The sequence below is a fragment of the Magnolia sinica genome, chromosome 14 (assembly GCF_029962835.1).
Source record: "Magnolia sinica isolate HGM2019 chromosome 14, MsV1, whole genome shotgun sequence".
Classification (NCBI taxonomy): Eukaryota; Viridiplantae; Streptophyta; class Magnoliopsida; order Magnoliales; family Magnoliaceae; genus Magnolia; species Magnolia sinica.
Genome location: NC_080586.1, coordinates 10,675,538 through 10,699,360, shown reverse-complemented (window position 1 = coordinate 10,699,360; position 23,823 = coordinate 10,675,538). Strand labels below are relative to the sequence as shown.

The window sequence follows — 23,823 nt, the reverse complement described above, 5'->3', positions numbered from 1 at the left end:
AAAGGTGCCTTGGTAATATCTCGAGGCAAGAAGGAATGTACTTTATATGTGACTTCAGGATCGTATAGTTCACTTGCAGTCGCATCAACTGGAGTGAATGAGCAGTTATCGCATCAAAGGTTGGGACATGTGAGTAAGAAGGGGATGAAAGTGTTATTGTCAAAAGGGAAGCTACCAAGGCTAAAGTCTATTGACTTGAAATTCTGCGAAGACTGCATGTATGACAAGCAGAATATGGTAAGTTTCAAGAAGACAGGACGTGCTCCAAAGACGTATCTGTTGGAACTTGTACACACTGATGTGTAGGGACCGACACAAGTATTATCTCTTGGTGACTCACGTTATTTTGTTTCCTTTATTGATGATGCTAGTAGAAAACTGTGAGTCTATTTTCTAAAACATAAATCTGATGTATTTGATGTATTTAAGAAGTGGAAAGTAATGGTAGAAAACAAGACAGGTAAAATAGTAAAATGTCTCAGATCTAATAATAGGTGAGAGTACTGTGATAAGAGATTTGATGAGTATTGTGCAGTAAATGGAATCAAACATCAGAAAACGATTCTAGGGACACTACAACAAAACGGTGTGGCTGAGCGCATTAACAAGATCATCCTTGAGCGCACCAGGAGCATGAGGTTACATGTAAGGTTACCTAAGACGTTTTGGTCAGATGTGAATACTACAGTATATCTCATCAATAGAAGTCTCTCAGCACCATTAGATGGTGGGCTACCAGAAGAAACGTGGACTGGGAAAGAAGTGAATCTTGCACATCTCAGTATTCGGTTGCACTTCATATGTTTACATTGATGAAGAGCATAAAAACAAGCTGGATGCGAAGTCCACGAGGTGTACGTTTATAGGCTACGGGCAGCATAATTTTGGCTATAGGTTTTGGAATGCAGAAAACAGGAAAATCATCAGAAGCAAGGACGTAATCTTCAATGAAAAAGTGATGCATAAGGACAGTGTGCAAGAAAATAAGGCCAAGGAGAAAGAATTCGTATAGTTAGAAGAGTTATCAGACACGGGTGTTACAATGCCATAGGATGATCATGCACAGAAGCATTATGAGGCAGAGCCAAAGACACCGCTTGTGAGGAGGTCTAATCGGGAGAGGAGACCTACGGTCAGATACTCACCCTCCTTACATTATCTACTGCTGACAGATAATGGTGAACCAGAGTGTTTTGAAGAGGCATTGTAGTCAGATACACAGGTTAAGTGGGAGCAGGCCATATATGATGAGATGGACTCTCTTGAGTCTAATCGTACATGGGAGCTAGTCACTCTACCTAAGAGAAAGAAAGTTCTTCATAACAAGTAAGTTTACCGACTGAAGGAGGAACATGATGGTTCGAAACGGTACAAGGCTAGATTGGTTGTGAAAGGGTTTCAACAAAAGGCAGGTATCAATTTCACTGAAATATTTTCACACGTGGTGAAAATGTCTACGATTCGCATGGTCTTGAGTATAGTGGCTACATAGGACTTACATCTAGAGCAGCTAGATGTTAAGACAATCTTTCTTCATGGGGACCTTAAAGAAGAGATATATGCATCAGCCGACAGAATACGTGACACCAGGAAAGGAGAACAAGGTGTGCAGACTGAAAAAGAGTCTATATGGCCTGAAGCAGGCCCTGAGGTAGTGGTATAAGAAGTTCGACAGTTTTATATCAGGAAACGGTTACAGGATTGTCATGCAGACCACTGTTGTTATTTGAAGAAGTTTGATACGTTGCATATCATCTTTCTTCTGTACGTTGATGATATGCTTGTGACCGGTTCAAGTATGAAGGACATCTCAGATCTCAAAAGACAACTGTCTAGAGAATTTGCCATGAAGGATTTAGGAGCTACAAAACAAATCCTAGGTATGAGGATAAAGCGTGACAGGAAAAATAAGAAATTAGTTTTGTCATAAACAGAGTACATATCCAAGATACTTGATCGATTCAATATGGGAGGTGCTAAGCCGGTTAACACTCCATTAGCCAACCACTTCAAGCTATCTAAGGAGCAAGGTGCAAAGACGCGGGAGGAATGAGATTACATGGCTAAAGTCTCATACACATTAACTATTAGGAGTTTCATGTATGCTATGGTGAGCACGAGACCAGACATTGCTCACGTAGTGGGAGTTGTTAGCAGGTTCATGAACAACCCCGGGAAGGAACATTGGGAAGCTGTGAAGTGGATCCTCAGATACCTGGTAGGTACTGTGGATATAGGGTTGTGTTATGGTGGATCGAAAATCAAGTTACAAGGCTATGTGGATTCAGATTTGGTAGGAGATATCGACAGCAGAAGAGGCACTATAAGTTATGTCTTTACTCTGGGTAGTGCTGCAGTCAGTTGGGTCTCTCAGTTATAGAAGATAGTATCTATCAGCATGATGGAAGCAGAATATGTTGTGGCTACAGAAGCGTGTAAGGAGATGGTGTGGATGCAAGGTTTTATGGAAGAGTTGGGTAAGAAGCAAGCAGATTGCAAGTTGTACAATGACAGTCAGAGTACAATTGTCACGCCCCGAACTCGAAAACCGGGCTCACAAAATTTTCGATTGTCGAATCCGACGCCGATAGCCTCCGTAGAACCCCATTCTCGACTCCCAGCACCCATTTACCAGGTTCCGATCCTAGGATCCTATAAGGAGGATTTCTAATATCAATTTAATTCATAACAAGCATAACCACAAGCATAACCCATGAACAATAACCACAAGAACACCATCACAAAATTCACTATGATCAAAATTTTTTGAGTATAATGCGTGAAAAGGAAAATACATAAATCGAAAATCAAGCTCTAGAAGGCCGCTGCACACTTTAAACTCAACACTGCTGCAACCTATCATCATCTGCACGCATCTATCGTGTATAGGCTTATAGAAAACTTAGAGGGTGGTGTAAGTGTGTGGACAAGGTAAGTGTCAAGTATTCAATACAATGTCATCATCATTTAATACCGAAAATACTGGTAATCCATAAATCGTACATTATCGAAATAAGCAGAAAGACTGAAATGATCATGAATTATCAAAGTAAGCAGAATACTGACAAGATCATAAATTATAAGATAATAGAGTAAGCAATATAGAACAACTATGCAAATAAAGAGTCACAAAAGGCTAAAAAAATCAGATGTCAAGGATGCAATGCAATATACGATGCGAATGGAATGACCATACTGGAGTGTGAAGTCGGGATGATAGCACGTAGTATCGCAGGCTATATGGTCCATCACAGGGGACTTCTATCCAAACCAGTCTCATACCTAAATTTGGATAGTCAGACTCAATATGGTAAACTCCCGATCTCAGGTTAGTCGCACGCCCCAACCAAAATCCTGGCCATTGCGAAGGCACACGTAACAAATAGATGCGCACCACCAACCCGAGTGGATAGTGAATGAATGAATGCATGAATGAGTATGTAAATCTTACTCACTAAATCCACATATCAGTATAGTTCATCTCTGGGATCATCACCGGGGTTTAGTACACTCCAAATGGCACTACCACTCTCCTAGCCGCACAGTCCAAGTGAGCGTAAGAAACCTCACTATCCGCCTGGCCAATAGTCTGCCAATACCTATCCGGCACGTCAATAGCGGACCCATTCACGAGCTGGTCAAACTCAGCCTAGTATTGCCCCCTACCCTTTGGCGGGTAAGGCCATACCCCCTCCTAACCGACCACGACACAGTGGGAGACGCGGCCTCTTGGTATTCGACACTCAGGCGCTCATGTATCCACTCGGTCTCGATGTTGGGGCATCTCCTGGCCACGGAGGTTTAGAAATTTTCACCCAAGAACATCTATGACGCCCGTATGCTAGAACCAAACATTTTCGATGTCCCATTTAGCCATCCACGATATGCCTGTGGAGGCTATGGCCCTGATGCGCTAAGGCGTATAGTAATCATAATGCGAGATGCATGAGTCATACAATCCAGTCATGCATCAATCCTGCGCATACCGCGTGCTCTTGTGAGATAACCTCCACCTATCAGGGAGTCTCATAACAACATGCTCAATGACATATGCAATGATCAACCACATCTCATAACAAATATGCAAATGATATGTATGAGCATGTATCATGATGCTATGCTGTCACATACTCATAACCGGTATCACCAACCTGCATCGACAATCGACGTCGACAATGTGGACATTTAACCAATATTGCCCCTAAGGAATGGCCCACATAGAGCCAAACATATAATGGGCCAACGGCCTCACACAAAGGCCTGATATACAACACAGTGGGCCTTACTCAAGGGACACATATACACAACAGGCGAGCCCTGCTCATGGGCCTCAAATACATGACATGTGGGCCCTACACATGGGTCTCAAATACATCGAATGGGCCATGCATCATGGGCCATGAATACATCACAATGGGCCTTTCTCATGGGACTAACATACATCATAATGAGCTCCATAGACTGGTCCTCAAATGCATCCCAATGGGCCTCATCGCATAGGCCTCATATACATCATATTATGCCTTAAACAAGGCCTGAATGCATATCACAACGGTCCTCAAATACGGGCCGCATATACATCGTATTGGGCCTCAACAATCGGCCTCGATATTTAGCCTCAATACTCGGAATCGACACCCGGGATCGGCCTCGATAATCGGTACCAATAATCAACATATATAAATAAGGCGGGGTCCATAGATGGACAACTTATCAACAATAATGTAAAGGTCGGCTCTCGGCCGTGGTTATATTAATCTGATAGCACGAAGCCATCTGTCTATGGCGAATGGGGCCCACTTATTTGGGTTAACCCACGAAGAGAATGAGCCTAACAAGGCCTAAGGGAAGGTTACAATGAGGACATCTAACCGTCATTGCCCATCAATGTGGATATTCAACCAACATTGCTCCCAAGTAGTGGCCCATGTAGAGTCAAACATAAGGTGGGCCTAAATATCCTACAGGTGGCCTCAAATAGTCATCACAGGTGGGCCTTACACATGCAGCACATGGCCCTACATATCACGGTGGGTCGATACATTGGGCCGCACCATTAGCCTAATATGCACATCACGGTGGGTCGCATCAATGAGCCGCACTAATGGGTCTTATACACATCAAGTCGGGCCTTGATAACTGGGCCGGAAACATATCATAATGGGATATAATATATGGGCCGGAAATACGTCGCAATGGGCCTTGACCCATGGACCGAAAATACATCTCTGTGAGCCTTACCAAATGGGCCATAAACACATCCTAATGGGCCTTAACCATGGGCATCTAACACATCATAACAGGCCTTGTATCAATGAGCCGCACTAATGGGGCTCATGCACATCAAGTGGGTTGCATCAATGGGCTGCACAAATGCACAATAGGTAGGCCCTACACATGTAGCAGATGGGCCCCGACTAGATGGTTAGTTGGATATAGAATGCATACATCTAGTGGGTCACACATCCCACGAATGGTGTGAGTAAAACATACATCGAGGCTGGCCCTATATGACCTGAACGGTTAGGGTGAAACATATGAGGTGGGCTCTGCTCACGGGTTCCAAATACATTACAATGGGCCTTACCAAATGGGCTTTGAATACAGCTCAATGAGCCTCAACCCATGGGCCCTGATATATATCATAATAGGGGGGGCCTGCCCTGGATGGCGTGGATAAAAATACATCATGGTGCATCCCATCCAAATAGTTGGACAGTATGGATCAGTATGGATATAAAAACACATATATCATGTGGGATCCATGTGTACAACGGATGCATCAAGGTGGGCCTCACACAGATGGACTGCATAGAACGAAATACATATGTCACACGGGTTCCACATCCCACGGCCAGAGATTAGGCGGTGAGGATAAATAAATCCATCAAGCTGGCCCACACTGCATATGGACGGTATGCTTATTCAACACATATAATAACATATAGTAAGGAGGGCCCCACCGTCCAGTAGCTGCTAGACGATGTGAATAAGGAGTGCATGCATCAAGATGGGCACCTCAAATGGACCACAAAATACATCAAAGTGGGCTTCATAACATGGGCCTCCTATACATTAAGGTGGGCCCCATTGGACAGGCCACAATACATCAAGATAGGCCTCCTCACATGGTCATACGTATATCAAATGGGCCACACCAATGGGCCCCATGTATATCAAATGGGCCACACCCAAATAAAAGTAGTGATAATGATTTCCACCATTTAAGTTCCTAAGGCCCACCATAACATATGTTTCCCATTCAATATGTTCATAAATTAACACAATGATAGATGAAGTGGAACAAATATCAGCTAAATAGGAAACTCCCATGGCCTTTAGAAATTTTGAACGGTGGACATCATTATCCACTACCTTAAATGGTGGGGTCCACTTGAACTTTAGATCTGGCTTAGTTTTAGTCTCAAGCCTGTTAAGACAAGCTTGCTAAATAGTTGGACGGTTTGGATGCAATACATGCATCAGGGGCGGGGTCCACATGAGCTATGGATCTGACTCATTTTTTAGCTCACGCCATGAAATGAGCTTTCAAAATGGATGGACAGCTTGGATGCAACACATGCATTATGGTGGGTCCCATGAAGGCCCACCATCATGTATATATTATATAATATAATATAAAAATCTATATATAATATATATAATATATACAATATAATATATATATATATATACACACACACACGGACACACATCAGCCCCACACGTGGGGTGGTCCCACCGTCCACGGTGTGAATAAACACATACATAATTAGTGGGGTCCACTAGCCGTCCAGCAGCAGCTGGACGGCATTAATAAAACACAAACAGCTATGTGGATTCCATCGTCCACCTGGACGGTAGGAATAAAACACGTACATCACTGTGGGTACCACGTGAGGCCCACCATAATGTTTATACGCCATCCAACCCGTTGATAAGGTCACGCAGACCCAGATAAAGAGGGAAAACAAATTTCATGTTGATCCAAAGCTTCTGGATGCTTGAAGAGTCTCAATGGTAGACGTTTAATTCAATACTATTTCCTGTGATGTGGGCCACCTGGGTCCCAGATCAAGCTGATTTTTGGAGGGAGCCCACTTCAAGAAGGGCCCCACTAATTGAACGACATGGATGAAAAATGCACATCATGGTGGGACCCATGGCTGGGACCGTGGGTCCCTGCCTCTAGCGTCCACGGCAGTAGGACGCCGTACATCCTCACGTCAGAGGGACTTACAGCGCCTGCTGCCTAATACAGTTGTTTTTTGTTTTTTTTTTTAAATTCAATATTTCTATGGTTTTTCACAGGTGGGGCCAGCATAAAGGAAATCTGACCCGTCCATTTGATTCTACGGCCCCTGATCAACCAAATAAGACTAATATACGATGTATTTTTAACAAATAGAAGGATCAATATGGGTTTTAATGGTAATACCAATATTTCCTATGGTATGGCCCGCTCAATTATCGGATTGGACTCATTTTTCGGCTCAATGCCTAAAATGAGCTGAGCAATGGAATGGACGGCGTGGATTATCTACATACATCAAGGTGGGGCCTGCATAAGCAGCCCACCCCAAAGCTTTAAACCAAACTGATTTTTTTTGTCTTCGCATGGCACGTCCAGACGTGCATTCACTGACGATTCACACTTCACTACACGTCCAGTGTCCAGGACGCTCGACGGTGTGAATTTAACTCATTCTAGGTGGGTCTCACATTGACACTATGTACTTCACATTGGGGTGGGTCCATACGTATGGGACCCACCAGTCTTGGATAAAAAAATGGATATTTGTGTATTTCCTCCAATTAGGCTGGCCTAAACGGACTGCTAGGTGGGCTCACTAGGTGGACGACATGGATGTAATACATATATTATAGGTGGGCCACTCATCGTCACCAAAAAAAAAATGAAAGAGAGGGAGAGAGAGAGAAAGAGAAGCACCTACTTTAAATCTTGGACTTCTTCTTCCACCAATGTGATCTAGAGCTCTAAGGGAACAAGATTCAATGGTTGGGATTGATTTTGGAAGGTTGGATTTAGGGGTGGAGAGCTTGCAAAAGGGTTAGAAATGGAGAACTCTAATGGACGTTGGGAGCTCTCTCTTGCTAGGAAATAAGAAAGAAAGAGGGAGGGAGAGAAATAAGAGAGAGAGAGAGAAATATGTAATAAATGCATGTCATAATGAATGTAAGGGAGGGATTAGGGGTCTAGACTAGCTATAAGTGGCTAGGGGTCTAGACTAGCTATAGGTGGCTAGGGGTCTAGACTAGCCATAGGTGCCTAGGAAATTATGAAAATGATGATGTCATGCACGCATAGGGTGGCGTGTCATGCCATAGGCGGGTCCCACAAATGCGATCAAGGTCCAAATAAAGCGTGGCCTACATCTTTTGATGTACAACTTGGATTGTCATACGAAACACGGTGTTGGAACCGCAGCGACGATGCGGTCGCAATGACATAGGTCTTAGGTCAGGCCAACTCGAAATTACAGGATGATAGTCAAGGTCACGTGCAAATGCTATCTGCGCATCGCAGGTCGTTAGAATTCGATCAGGAGGACCGCGGGAGCCTATGAAACGGTACGGGGTAGGATACGAGTCTCACAACAATACACTTGGCTAAGAATTCAGTCTTTTCATTCAAGGACCAAGCATATTGCCATCAGATATCACTTCATACGTTCGTTACTGGAAGATGGATTGATTGCTCTGGAGAAGATTCATACAAGTGAGAATCATGCAGATATGCTGACCAAGGCGGTCAGACGGGAGAAGCTGAAGCTTTGTTCAGCTTTGATTGGTCTTCAGGCTTGAAGACGAGGAGGTGATGCACTCTGGATATAGAAGACAAAGGTTTATGGTGATGTATCTTCAAGTGAGAGATTGTTGAGATGTGGAGTCACATTTGGGCCGCTCGACCGGTCGAGTGGCCCACTTGACCAGTCGTGGACTGGATCGACTCAAAGTCCAACGAGCAAAATTGATTTTTGGTTTGAGGTGCTCAACCGGTCAAGGCACTTGCTCGACCAGTCGAGGGTCCGCTCGACCAGTCGAGGTTACGCAGATTCGTTTTTGGATTTTGCACAGACTGGGAATTTTTGAGTCAATTTTTACAGAGGTGCGAAAGGGAAGTTGCTTAAACTATAAATAGGTATCCTTAAGGCTTTTCTAGGGTATTGGAAATAATTTTAAGGTGTGGCCAAAGGATTTTTTATGTACTTCAAAGGGAGAGGTTAGTATATTGCCTTGTAATCTTCATTTTTCTTCATAGTGGGAGTTTGCCTCCATGGTTTTTTACCCTTGTTGGGGTTTTTCCACGTATATTTTATCTTGTGGTTTATTTAGAATACTTTGATTCTTTTTCTACTTTATATTTGTTTCTGTTTATCGTTTGTGGGTGAGACCAGAGATTGGATCTCGGTTCACTGCGTTGTTGGCGTGCTGCACAACACTCTTAGCTATAACCAGTGGTTGTAATTCCTTTCCATCTACGCCTGCATGTTAGATATGAAAGAAGATCTTAGTTTATGATCATGTTCACCTAGCTCATACGTTGGGTTGACCATAGTTGTAATATTTGGCATTGCCTTTGCCTCACTCATCAGCACGCTGCTCCTTAAAGCCCCATACTTCTCTTACTCAGGTTGGTGGTCTTGTTGTAGTGGTAAGGTATACATATTTTTCGCATCCATCTCTCCAACCTTTTTCATTTCGACCATACAATTGTTGCACCTTCGAAAGTCCTTAAATTTTCAAGGCAAAAAAGAGCTCATTGGAAGAAGAGTCCCAACATCCGTCAATCACTTGAGTAACGAACGCGTGACAGCTGGTTGAATAGATGAAAAGTCAAACAACAACTAAACATCACTATATCTCTATGCCAAGGGTTAGTGGTCATGATTTGAATCAGACCCAATCAGTTCTAGCACCCCCACAAAACCACACACCTGTTCCATGTGGCCAAATTCGAGACAACACCGTTTGGCACACCCAATGGGACAGGTGTGCAGTTGATAATTGAAATTCATAATAACATGTATAGGTGATCTACTCGAGTTAGTGGAGATATTGAAGAACGAATTCTTAACCAAACCCCTGAAGCATTTTCATTACAGGTCGAGCAGAAAATCCTTAACCCTCCACTTCCATCCATTTCGAAACTATGGTCATTATCCCAAAACAACTTCGTAGATGTTAATGGAGTTATGAGAAGCATTAATGTTAGCTTACGAGAAGTAACTAAATAATGAAGGGTGGAAGTCGAATACTATAAGGCTTAAACTAAAGCTATAAACAAGCTTGTAACATTCTTTAATGACAGGTTACCCAATTACCACATGTATAATTAGGAAATACCTAGATTTAGCAATGCTCACCCAGAGCTGTTGATTATACCTCCCTGTAATACACGGCCAGACCCAGATCTAATCAGCCAAATATATGCCACTTCAGGTAGGCACTAGGAGGAATGGACGAAATGGCCAATTCAATGGCATGACTAAAAATGATATAAACCATAGCTTACCCGTTACAGGACCATTCATGCCGAACAACAAAACACTTGGAGGGCAAGTCCCAGTGATGCGACCTACCCAAGGCATACAATTGCCTTCAATAATTAATATTGGACTCCCTCCAGCAGGCTGAGAAGAATTAATTAATCTGATAAACGAGGTAATCAACCAACGTCATGGTCATTGCACTAACTAACCTGTTTATCGTAAGCCGTACCCAGATGGGTCGATTGGCTCATCGAGGTACCAAGAGGTACGAAAATACCAGAGTTTTCATTATTCTCCGAAGATATAAGCTCGTATATGGTAGAACACATTAGTCGTTTCATCGTATAATGCAGCGAATTTTTGGCCAACGAATATGTGAAATTGAAATGGTTCGTGAATTCGTTGACTGGAACGATGTTTACCTGGTATATTAATTTGCTGGCAAATTCAGTTTAGTCTTGGTAAAATATGGAAGAAATGTTCCATGCTCAATTCTATCGAACTAAACCTGAATTTTCTTTAGCCAACTTATCAGTAAGACCAAGGTTGATCCACGGGAAATTTGTGAGAACACAACAAAAGCTAAATGGGTTTTATGGGTTTTAATCCAATGGAAAATTAAATAAAGGGTTTAAACAAATAATAAAAACAACTAACGATCCAAGAATCTCCAATCAATAGAACTTGAACTTAATTCTTCTTCTCGAGTTAATAACTCAACTAGAAATAAATTACAATCTGTTCCAATCAAAAGATAACACAATAAATTTAATCATAAATTTCCAACATAGATTAGAATTAAGATAGGTTGATCTCCAATCTAGAAATTCAATCACATCCAACCACAATTCAACATGAAAACCTAAAAACTTTCATTGAAAATAAATTAAATAAAAAAATCATGAAAAGATTCATCCCTTAGCATTAGCTAAGAGATTAGGCAAACATGACTAATATTTTAAACAAGAGAAAAAGAAAAACAAACTAGAGAGTACAAATTGATTTAGAACGCTGATGAAAGAGCTTCACCTCACTTGAAATCACCTCCTAAACCCTACCTTGATTGTTGGGAACGTTCAAAAGACTCCTTTAAATAGTTTTCTAAGACCCAAGTTACACACTTCTCTATAAAATTTACAAACCGACTTTGATTTACGCACTTGCTACTTCTATCAATGGGAGCTTCGATTTGATCGATAGGTTGTCGATGAGATCAAAGTCATTTCAATTGGATTGATTTGGAAACAAAGTTTGTCCAATAACTAAACTTGAAAATTCATGAATTTCTCGATCAGATCGAAGTAATCTTTGATTGGATCGATACCGTCCTCAATTGGATCGAAAGGTCATTTCTGCAGTTTTTAGGATTTTGTCTTTCTAACCCTAAAGTTTCAAAACTTTATTTTCATGGCCTCGAATTTTCAAAATTTCTTTCTCTTCATTTTTTCACTTGATCTTTATTTATTTATTTATTATTATTATTATTATTTTACATTTGGTTTCCTTAATCCTTTAGCACTTCAAATATTTGTTTATGACATTGGAATCTTCAATTCTTCATTGTAGATCTATTTTAGGTTTTATTCCATCATTTCGAGTAATTTTTCACTCTTGAGTTCCAAATTACCTTGCATGCAGAAAACACGTTTAAGTATATCAAATTAACACTCAAATTCATGAAAAGCTAGTCCAATTGAAAAGATAAATATGTAATATTTGAGTCTTAACGCTGAGAAATACATAACTTGGTTCAAAAAAGAGAAGAATAGATGTCGAGTATTTATTCCAAAAGCTTAGCTTGTTAAACTGATTATTGAAGGTTTAGACCTTGAACTTTGAAAAAAGTTCAAAGGAATAAACTTTGAAGATTTGGTCGATTTGTCAGATAGAGCAATCATATACGAATGGCTTTTATGAGAAAAAAAAAAAAAACTAAAAGAAAAACTCATCATCGGGAACCTATTATCATGATCCAAACTATAATATAGCTTTGGTCGAAATAAACCTTAATAAACCGTTCATTTGTACAACCCTAACAAAGGCAAATGATGAATTGTCTCATCAAGGTTCCAATGTAATTAAAGGAATCGTAGAATAAAATAGGCAATATTCCTTCAATATTACAATAGTCGATGATATATTTGATGTTGTTTTTGACCGTACTATCACTCTCATAGCTGCTTATGAAGGCATCCTAGATCCTTTGCTAGATTGTCGTGTCTTAACCTGGTCATCAAAAGACCCAATATCAACCTTTTGTCGCGGTCGAACCAACTTCTAAGTATAGAACGTGGCCATGTTAATTTCCATGTTAAGTGGAAATGGAGTGGAAATGGATCAGTCTTGATTTGCATTGCTTCTTTTGCCTTCTCAAGGAATTTAAGCAATCTTCGGTCAATGTTCCCTTGGATAACATTGTTGAAAATGACATATTTGCTCAGGTCGGCACGCCTTAGGTCGGCACACCTCAGGTCGATACGCCCCAGGTCGGCAAAACCTGCCATCTACTGGATTTGACCTGACCTCAATTGCATCTATTTGCAATCTCAACCGAAGACCCAAGAGACCGACTTCAATACGAATCTACACGGGATTCTAGCCAATGTTCCAAAAAGATCCTCCCGCCAGGCAGGGAATCCGAATCCTACCATAACTTGTCCCTTCCAAACAGGGAAAGGCCCTCTACAACACCGCCTCTTCCCATCTATAAATAAAGGTACCCCCAATGGTGAAAGGTACGTACATTCTCTAACCCTAAGTCCTCCATTCAACTGAGACCCTAATCACATTTAAGTATATCAAATTTAATCATAAATGGGCCAGGTCAAGCAATAGGGTAATGAAATTGTGTCTAGAATTTTAGCTCTTTATTTTTGTGTGTTAGAATTTTACCAAGATATATAAATTGTATATAGCCCAGTGAGAAATTCCTCTAGTAATTCAATTGTTGAAGTGCCACATCCAGCCATAGACCCCCAGATTTAGGTGTGGTTAGATGACATATACACGCATCGTAGGGCCTAACACCTCCAACAAGTTATTATGAGAAAGGGGTTAGATAGTCAATTTCTTAAAGATAATGGTGTTAATTAGGGGTGTAACTTGGGCGGGCTTGTCAGGTTTCAGGGTGAGCTTGGGTCCAACCCAACCCACAATCTGACCCGATACTTATTTAAACCTGGCATGCGCAACTCAAATCCAACCCAAAGTTCTTCGTACCCAACCCAACCCACAATCTGACCCTATACTTGTTTAAACCCGGCATGCGCAACTCAAATCCAACCCAAAGTTCTCTGTACTCAACCCAACCCACAATCTGACCCGATACTTATTTAAACCCGGCATGCGCAACTCAAATCCAACCCAAAGTTCTCTTTACTCAACCCACCCACAATCTGACCCGATACTTATATAAACCCAGCATGCGCAACTCAAATCCAACCTAAAGTTCTCTGTACTCAACCCAACCTTACCTGAATGGTGTGATTATTAGCAACCCCGGCTAACCCAACACGAATTTTCTTTGCCTGAACCCACCTGGAGGTCAAATGAGACGGCGTTTTCCATCCAAAACCGAACTCGACGACCTTACAATCCGACCCGAACTCGGTTCGGGTTTGGCCGGAGCCCGAGTTGCAATAATCCAGACCAGAGGGAGGGATTTGAAATAATCCAAACCAGACGGTAGTGTTTACAATTGTCAGAAACCATGTACTGATGTTTTACCAGATAGCGGATTAGGTGTTACCGGGCATCACGTAAGTGGGTGTTACCATGACCGTAGGGCCCACCTTGATAAATATGTTGTATATCCATTCCGTCCATCCGTTTTTAACAGATTATTTTAGTATGTGGTCTCAAAACTTAACAGATACAAGTCTTAGGTGGACCACACCACACAACAAGAAACATTGGTGAGTGAAATCGTACCATTAAAAACTATATGGGACCCCCCTAGGGCCCTCATTAATGTTTATCTGCTATCCAACCTGTTGAAAAGGTCAAACAGACCTTGATGTAGGGAAAATACAAAGATCATTTTGATCCAAAACTTGTATGGCCCATAAAAAGTTTTAAATTCTCAATCACCATAGTTTCTAACGGTGTGGTCCAAGTGAGATTTGAATCTACTTAGAATTTGACAAGATGTTCTAAAATGAGATTTGAAAACAGATGGACAGCATGGATATACAAAATATTCATCGAGGTGGGCTCTATGCGGTTAAGGTAACACCAGCTAACGTGTTACCCGGTAACACCTGATACGTTCCCGTTTTGGAACCAGCGAAACCCGGTTTTGGTAACTGTGTGCCACACACCACCGACTTTGGCGGTGTGTACGTGGCAAAGTTCTGTGAGCCCACCATGAAGTATGTTTCTATCCACACCGTCCCTTCATCCATTCCGCGATATCATTTTAGGGCATGAGCCTAAAAATGAGGCAAGTTCAAGTCTTAAGTGGACCACACTAAGAAAGTATGGGGGACAATATATCCCACCGTTGAAACATGAGGACCCACCATTTATTTGCCAGGTCACACACACACCTGGATGGAGGGAAAACACAAGTATCGGAACCAAAAGTTACTGTGGCTCGTAAGAAGATTTCAACGGTAAGCTTTCAATTTTCACTGCTTTTTATGGTGTGGACCACTTAAGTATTGGTTCTGCTTTGTGTTTGGGATGTTGCATTAAAATGATCTCGTAAAATGGATGGACGGTGTGGATATAACACACGTATCATGGTGGAGCCCACAGGACTTTCCCACGGGACACACAACCGAGGGCGGTGGTGTGTCATACACGCAATCCGCTTCCAATCCCTTAATCCGCGCCTCCTTTCCCTTCTTATCCGTAAACAGTTAAATCTAGCCGTCCGTTTATGACATCATGAACGGTAAAATACGACCGACCTCCGTCAATCCGTGTCATCTCCAGGCGCCCAATCAGAACACAACACGTCACCAGAATTCCCCATTCTATAAATACTACACCATTATTCAATTTCAACCATAGCAATCTTTCTCAAACATTCCAATCTACATCTCTCTCTCTCTCTCTTCCCCCAATGGCGAAGGAAGCTCTTCCAGCGTCCAACAAGCCCAAGCCCACCTCAGAGAAAAAGACGAAGCTCACAAAGCTCCCCTCACATCCCCACCCTCCCTACTTTCAGGTCCTCTCCTCATTTTCTCTTTCACCCCTCGTTTTCTTCAAATTTCCGATTTAGGTTTCTAACGTATCTTTGCTTTTCCTCTGTTTCAGATGATTTCAGAAGCAATCTCCTCTCTCAAAGACAGGACAGGTTCAAGCCAGCCAGCCATCGCGAAATACATGGAAGAGAAGTACAAATCCAGCCTCCCACCCAACTTCAAGAAGATCTTGTCCGTCCAATTGAAGAAGTTCACGAAATCTGAGAAGCTGATGAAGGTCAAGAACTCCTACAAGGTCTCTGCTCCTGATAAGGTGAAGAAGATTGTTTTGGATTCTAAAGAGAAGAAGAAAGAGAAGGAGGTGAAAAGGGTAGTTGGGGTGAAAGCAGAGAAGAAGAAGAAGAGCTCTGTCCAACTGCAGTCGGTGGCGAAGAGGACAAAGCGACTGAGTCAGGTTCTGACGCCGAGCGCGTTGAAGAAAAGGAAGGTTGCGACGACAAAGAAGCTTCCAAAGTCCATCAAATCTCCAAAGGCAGCAGCAAGGAAGGCTGTAGTAAAGAAGGCGAGGGTTTGAGAAATTTTTAGGGGGGTGATTGTACTAACTGCTTGTGTTAGAGGGTGGGTTTTGTAATTAACGACATTTCTTTCGTGTTATCTGTAATTTCCTTTTTAAGGCTTTGTAGTTGGTGTTGATGATGATTGGCCCGTTTGGATGTTTGATTTGTTTATATTGTGTTTGGATGTTACAGTGATGTGTGGATGGAGTTTTGAAATTATACGGGATCTCTTAAGCTTACATTATATGATGGGTATATGTTTAGAAAATGAAACGTCAGCATGACTAGCATCTGCTTAGAATGCTGTGTTGTATTTTGTTTTAAAATAAATATTAAAATTTGATTTTTAAATTTTTTGATTTCTTTATCCGTTGGAAATTTTAGTGCTTTAGTGCTGTGGGTTTTGTTTCTGCATTGAATTTGATGAAGAAAAATATCTTATATATAAGATAGACTTTTTACTTCGAGGTTTTGTTGAAATTGAGTTATTCTTGTTGTATCTTGAATGTTGATTGCTTGAAAATATGCTGTACTTGGGATGCTTTCTAAGGAGAGTAAATTTGAAAATTTGTTGCACTTGGGATGTTGTTTAAGGAGAGTAAATTTAATTTTAAGTCTAGTAATTCAAGTCATGCTTTGATTTTTTTCAAATTTTATTTTCTTTTTTGGTTTTTGATTTTTAAGAAAGTTTTGACTGTATCGTTCTCAAGTTTTCAACCAAATACATGCCAGACTTAGTTGTTAGGTTGCAAGAATGACTTGCTTTGATTTCGAGTCCAAAATCAGATTGGGTTGGAGTTTTAAGTGGTCCACATCATAACGATGGATAGGAAGTTCAACTTTAAAACCATTCGACTCCTTTGTTGGAACGTTTTCGTTTTTGCCTTGTTTTAAAATTTAAAAAAGTTTTGCATGTCATTCCCTCTTTGGATGTAGAAACAGATATATCGATGGACGGTCTCCGTGCCTTTTTAACTCCCAATGCCCGTCGGGCGTGTGATCATGCGTGTTCTGTGGTGCCACATTAGTATACATTTTAAAAAACAAATAATCTTTTTGCAATTTAATTGATGGGATTTCAATGTTTTATTAACAAATTTTAAAAATGTTTTAGGTACCTCTTTTGATTTTCAATTTATATAGTAAATAGAATATAGATGAGTAATTATTATTTTCATATGTGATTAGAAAAGAGGGATTTACATTGTAATGAGGGAGTGAATTAGGTGAGACCTTGGATCCATTTTAAAAGCTTATTTTAGGGCAAGATCTCAAAAATGAAATGAACTTAAATTTTAGGTCAACTATATCATAGGAAATAGTCGTTATTAAATCCCCATCATTAAAAAGTTTACAAGTTTATGAATTCCATTGGAATGTTTATTTACCATCCAATCTCTTGATAATATTTATGTGGTATGATCTATTTATTTGAGGTGCTCATTATTTTAGGGCATGACTAAAAAAAGGCAAATCTAAAGCTTAAATCACGCCACAAGAAAAAAAGGGGGAATTGAATGTTTGCCATTGATAGCCAAAATTAGCCAAGGGCCAATAGCAATGTATACCTATCATCCAACCTGTTCATCACTTTTACATAGATATGATCACAAATATCAACTTTTACATAGAATGCTAAGTGTTTAATTCTCCTTATTTCATGTGTAGTTCACATGAGACATGATCTTTGTAATTCTAAGGGAAAAAACATTTTGGGAGAGAGGAAGAGAATCCTCTCTCTCTCTGCATACTGCTCTACTAAGCAACTTTTGCATTTGGCCCTTCCGTATCAATGGCAGATTCATTAGAGTGGGAAGATTGTGCAGACTACAAAAGCAGTGGCAGCTATTATAATCTCTCTCTCTCTCTCTCTCTCTCTCTCTAAGGCCACACCATGTAAATTCTCAAGTTTTAAGATGTGTGGCCCACCTCAGTTTTGGAATTATGACTATAGAAATGTGTACTGTACACTTTCCTCATAGCGCCATTGTTCTAACTTTAAGCAATGCTATACAAGTCGTGGGTCCATCTCAATGTAAAACAGCTAAAACGTCCAATTGATTGGATGATCTTGGGCTTTGATTTAGACATGGTTGGTTGTCTTGGATGCTGAAGGTGAACAAATGGATATTTTTCAGAAGGTGATTCTTCTCTGGGTTAACAGCTTATCTACCGTAGATTTCACGGTTTCCATAGTTGGTATTGGAGTGCAGAGAAGCCACGTGTACAGTACACATTTCTATTCATGATAGTAAAATGCTAGCTTCCTTTCTTTCTTCCAAAGAGATTCCGTTTGAATTTGAATTTTTAGGTCCTAGCGCCGTTCCTGGAAGTTGGTGCGCACATTATCTTCACCGCTTAAAGATGGTTAGCGGGAAGCTAACATCCGTTTCAAATTCAGAGCGTGAGCTTTCAAACGTTTTCTTGAAATGAATTCTAAAGTTACCCGCTTTACATGGAATCGAACAAGACATTTGCGCACCTCTCCTCCAATACGCACTATGCGTACACAAGCTTTACCAAAAAGAGTAGCGAAATTTTTTTAAAAATGGGCTGGTGTTCTTTATTACTTTGGTTGGCCCAGGCCCATTACTTGTGGGGTCCACCGTGATTTATATATTTTATCCACTTTCTCCATCCATTTTATCAGAAAATTTACGGCTTGAGCCCAAAAATGAATACAAAGCTCAAATGGCCCACGCGAAAGGAAACAATGTGAATTGAATGTCTGCTGTTAAAAAATTCTTGGGGGCCACGGAAGTTTTTTATATCAAAGGTGATACTTGTGTTTTCCCTTCATCCATGTGTGTGATCTCATGAACAGGTTGGATGATAAATAAACATCACTGTGGGCCCTAGTAAGGTTTCAATGGTGGAAATCTTTTTTCCACTGTTTCCTGTGGTATGATGAACTTGAGCTTTGGATATGCTTCAATTTTGAGCTTAACATTTAAATGAGCTGGAAAAATGGATGGATGGAATGGATAAACAACATACAATCAAGGTGGGGCCAACAGAGTTTACTCAATTACTCAATAGGCAATCTGACTTCATTACATGAGAATTGAGGCTTAAACTTTGATCTGGGCCAGTATCTGAATAAGGAAATCTGTAATGGATGGGCTGGTCTATTTGGACCAAGGTTTTAAATGGTCCACATAGTACATAAGTATTTTAAATTAAGCCATCCAATTGAGGAACCCACTTCAATTATATAAATTATGTTGATTTGATTTCCTATGTGTTGATTGGTGCATATTTACAATGGTCCCAATTCAACAAACAAATTCTGATGGTTATGATCTTTTAATAGTTGCTAAGTTTGCATAAATGCATACGAGCCTTCCCGAAATGGGGAATGTTTTTCTACTTGGTTGTGTATGATTGAAGTTTAGTTTTAATAGGCTTTTAAAAGTCATTTTTATGCAAACTTTCTTAGGGCCAAATAAGATACTTTTCAACATATGTTAAGTAATTAAGTAATTTTTTTTCACTCAAGTTAGCTCGGCAAGTATCATTGTAAAAGCAATTTATTACCTAAAAACTACTTATCTTTGTAAGTTATTTTTTATAACTTTTCAACTCACGACTTTTCTACTTTTCTCCCAGGGTCCATATCAAAGAGGCCCCACATGGTGGACCGTCTACATTAGAGGTGGGGCTTGCATGGTGGACGGTCCACATAAAATATAGGCCCCCATAAAGGATGATCCCATATTAATGTGAGCGCAAATATGAATGCTCCACATCAAAAGTCGGCCCATAATGATAAAAGGCTAGCATCCAAAGCCAACTGATATGATGGATGATCCACATCAAAGGCGGGCTCCACATGATGGGTAATGGACATTGAAGTTGAGCCCACATTATGGATGGCCCATATTGAGGTGATCCCACATGATGGATGGTCCACATTAAAAGTCGCCCCCTAATGATGAATGATCCACATCCAAGGGGAGCCCCGCATGATGGGCAACCCACATTAAAGGTGGGGCACACACATGATGGATAATACACATTAGATCTGGGCTCCACATGATGGGCAATTAATAATGATAGGCCTCACATGATGGATGATCCACATCAATGTGGGCCCCACATGATGGATGACCAACGTCAAAGATGGGCCCTATATAATAAATGATGCATATAAAAGGTTGGTTGATGAATGGCTCACATCCAAGGTGGCTATGTATGATGGATGACCCACATCCAAGGTGGGGCCCACACAATAAACTGTCTACATCAAAGGTTGGCCTCAAATGATGGAGGGTGGATGTGAGGGGGACCAAACAGACTTGAGGGATGATAACTTCTGATATTGGAAACCATGATAACCTACTCATAGCATAAGTAGTAACTTATCCAAACACTCTTCATTGAGAAATTTCTTGTGTAATGAAAGAGTAGCAGAGAAGTATGCCTTTTTTTGTCTTCACTTATTTTAATGAAGAAGAAAACACCGAGTTGTTGCCTAATAGAGTAAGCAAAATATCTAGACACACACATACACTCTCTCTCTCTCTCATATGATTGTGCGCATGTTTTTTTTCCCCAACAAGGTCGTAGGGTTAGGTTTTGCTGAAGTGGGGTTTTGTCTGTTGGGAGCCTAACATGGTCTAATTTGGTACCCATCGAATCATTGGACCTTGGTTTAGAGGTGGACTAGGTCACATATACATGTGCTACTGTGAAAAATTAATGCAAGGGTGTGATGAGGAAGATCAACGTCTAACTCAAGTGTGTAAAACCTTGAATTCGTAAGGTTATTTTTGAATCTACACCAAAAAAAAAGAAAGTCAAAATTTTTATTAATCAATAATACTCATACTTCTCGTTTTTATCACTTGTAAAGAAAAACAAAACATTGATTAGGAGTTATAATTCGATTAAATTAAAATTTATTCAAAATAATAAAATTTACTAAAAATAAAAAGTCCTAATTTAATCATGTCGGATGACTCCTAGCATTATTAGAAGCAAATCTTAAGAAGATTGCACATACTAAAACTTTAAAATGAAATATATACGTCCAATCTAAAACTTATTAAAAATAGTATATTTTTCTTAAAATTACGATTTTGAATTGGAAGGAAGTATATTCTCATCAAAAAAAGCGTCACGACTCACTTACGCGATAGTAGACATGGATGGCCTATTCTTGTGAAAATTTATAAGGGCGTGTTTGGCCGGGTGGATTGGAAGGGATTGAATGGTATTAAGGTGGATTGCAGTGGATTGTCTTAAGATCCATGGGATTGCTATATCGAGTCTGTTTGGCATGCCCGGCCAATCCCAGGATTAAACCTTCCCATACCTTCCAATCCCTCGAACCAAGCACGTCCCAGGCAAATTTGAACGGATTAGGGTGGATTGGATGGGATTTAAAGGTAATGATGGTGTTGTCAGTGGATTGTCTTAAGATCCATGGGATTGCTTTATCTCGGGATCAGATCACCTTGTCTGTTTGGCACGCCTGGCCAATCCTGGGATTTAACTTCCAATCCCTTCCAATCCGCCTGGCCAAACATGCCCTAAGTGTGTCCCACAATAATACCCGGATCTAAAGTTATTGCCGATTTATGGTTCGCACTTAATTTCTCCGTAGTCGGAATGTGTTTTTTCGATCCAGATGCGCGTAAGGCCAGTTACATCATGCTCCTAGGTAGGACTGGGGTCAGATATGATGGATTAGGTCTGCTTCTATTTGAGTTTTTTTCAGTCTATCTATACCAAGAATAGGTTTGTGGCCTACTCTACATCAAACATTAGGGCTGAAAGTCGGGCGGGTTCAACCCGACCGACCTGCGACCGACCTGACATTAGGTTGGGCTCGGGCTGGATGTATTGGGTTTGGTCTCGAGGTTGGGCTATATAAACACCAAACCGATAAAACTTGGGTTGGGCTTGGGTTGAGGTTTCGGGTTGCCCGACCCAACCCGAACCCAATCAATATATATAAATTATTTATAAATTATAATTTAGTGTAGATTGTCTGTGTTGAAGGCACATTAAATTCCAGTGCCATCGGGTCTCATTGGTCCACACCATTTGTGATGACTTGAGCTACCAAGATATGCCGGATTTCTCTCCCAAATAGATTGCGTGCTACACAACACAACTTTTAAATGAGTAGTTGTCCTATATTTTAACTTGTTTGTTTAGAAAAAAATAAAGTTTTTTATGATAAATAACTACATATATAATTAATAAAATCTTAGGTATAAAAAATAAGACTTGTATTGAAATATAATAAACTAATGTAATAATGAAAATATTAGCATGTATCCACTTGACTAACCCGGTTGACCCGACTGAGCCCGCTTGAGTTGGGCTTGGGTTGAGAATTTCCAACCCGAGGTTGGGTTGGGTTGGGTTAGGGTTGAGGTAGAGGAACCTTGGGTTGGGCTAGGGTTGAGCACCAACCCGCCCGACTTTCAGCCCTATCAAACATGCAATGTGTGTTAATGGCTCTTTTAGGTATGTAGCTTAGCAAATCACATTCCATTGTTGAAATAAATTTTTTAAAAAACTTCATTAAAATTATACAGTATTACCGTTAAAACTCATTGGTAATTAAAATTATACAGTATCACTATTAAAAGTAATTGGACACAACCAATCCAATTTTAACTAGGTCTAAGATGGTTGACATGAAAATGAGGAGAACCCAATTTCATTACATGACTGCATCCTCTAATTTAGAGCTTTTGAGTTAATAATATATGGGTAATGCACTTGTTATGATCCTTGCCAGCCATAGAATCAAATAACTGTCTTTTTTTTTTTCTTGTTTGCTTTTGTTTTCTGCCTGTGTTGAAGTGGCTGCAGGCATACCCTACCAAAGATGCTTAGTGGGAAACTAGCAGGCCTTGAAATCCTAAAGATTTTAGGCCTAAAAAATGCCCTAGAAACTCTTAAATAAAGCCTAAGCCCAGCTCAGTAATTAAAAGGGCTGAAAGTTTAGGCCCAGGCCCAAGTCTGCACAAAGCAGGTCTGGCCAAAAGCCCAACAGGCCAACTTGGCCCATGACAGCCTATCCTGTATCGAAGGAAAACGGATTGGCTACTCCCACTGCCACCAGCCAATGGCTGATGGTCGGTCCTCTGTGGGCCCCACCATGATGTATGTGTTTCATCCATACCGTCCATCTATGTTTCTAGATCATTTTAGGATATAAGACCAAAAATAAGATAAATCCCAATCTCAATTGGACCACATTATAGGAAACAGTTGAATGAGCGTTGACCATTAAGAACTTTTGCGGCCATAAAAGTTTTGGATCAAGCTGATCTTTGTTTTTTTCCCCTTCATATAGGTCTGTATGACCTAATCAACATATTGGATGTCAAAAAAACAGTACAATGGGCCTTAGGAGGATTTTAATGGTGGATATCCAATCACTATTTTTTTCCTGGGTGTGGTCCAACTGAGATTTATATCCCTCTCATTTTTCGTATCAAGCCCTAAAATGATAGTTAAAAATGTATGAACGGAATGGATGAAACACATACATCATGGTGGGGCCCACAGAGCACCGATCACCAGCCACGGGGCTGGTGGCAGGGGAAGCAGCCAATCCGTTCTCGTATTGAAGTGTGG

At 40.6% G+C, this 23,823-nt stretch overlaps 1 protein-coding gene across 1 annotated transcript; it reads left to right on the top strand.

Annotated features, from left to right (window-relative positions):
- The first annotated feature begins 15,531 nt into the window (after window positions 1-15,531).
- LOC131225457 (histone H1-like) lies at window positions 15,532-16,357 on the top strand. The gene is made up of 2 exons (XM_058220985.1): window positions 15,532-15,687; window positions 15,777-16,357. The coding sequence occupies exons 1-2, from the start codon at window positions 15,583-15,585 to the stop codon at window positions 16,236-16,238; spliced, it is 567 nt and encodes a 188-aa protein (XP_058076968.1). The 5' UTR covers window positions 15,532-15,582; the 3' UTR covers window positions 16,239-16,357.
- Window positions 16,358-23,823: the final 7,466 nt, after the last annotated feature.

Coding starts and splice junctions, on each gene's coding strand:
- LOC131225457 (XM_058220985.1), top strand. CDS start 15,583: ATGGCGAAGGAAGCTCTTCCAGCGTCCAACAAGCCCAAGCCCACCTCA. Junction 15,688..15,776: donor CCCACCCTCCCTACTTTCAG/GTCCTCTCCTCA, acceptor CCTCTGTTTCAG/ATGATTTCAGAAGCAATCTC.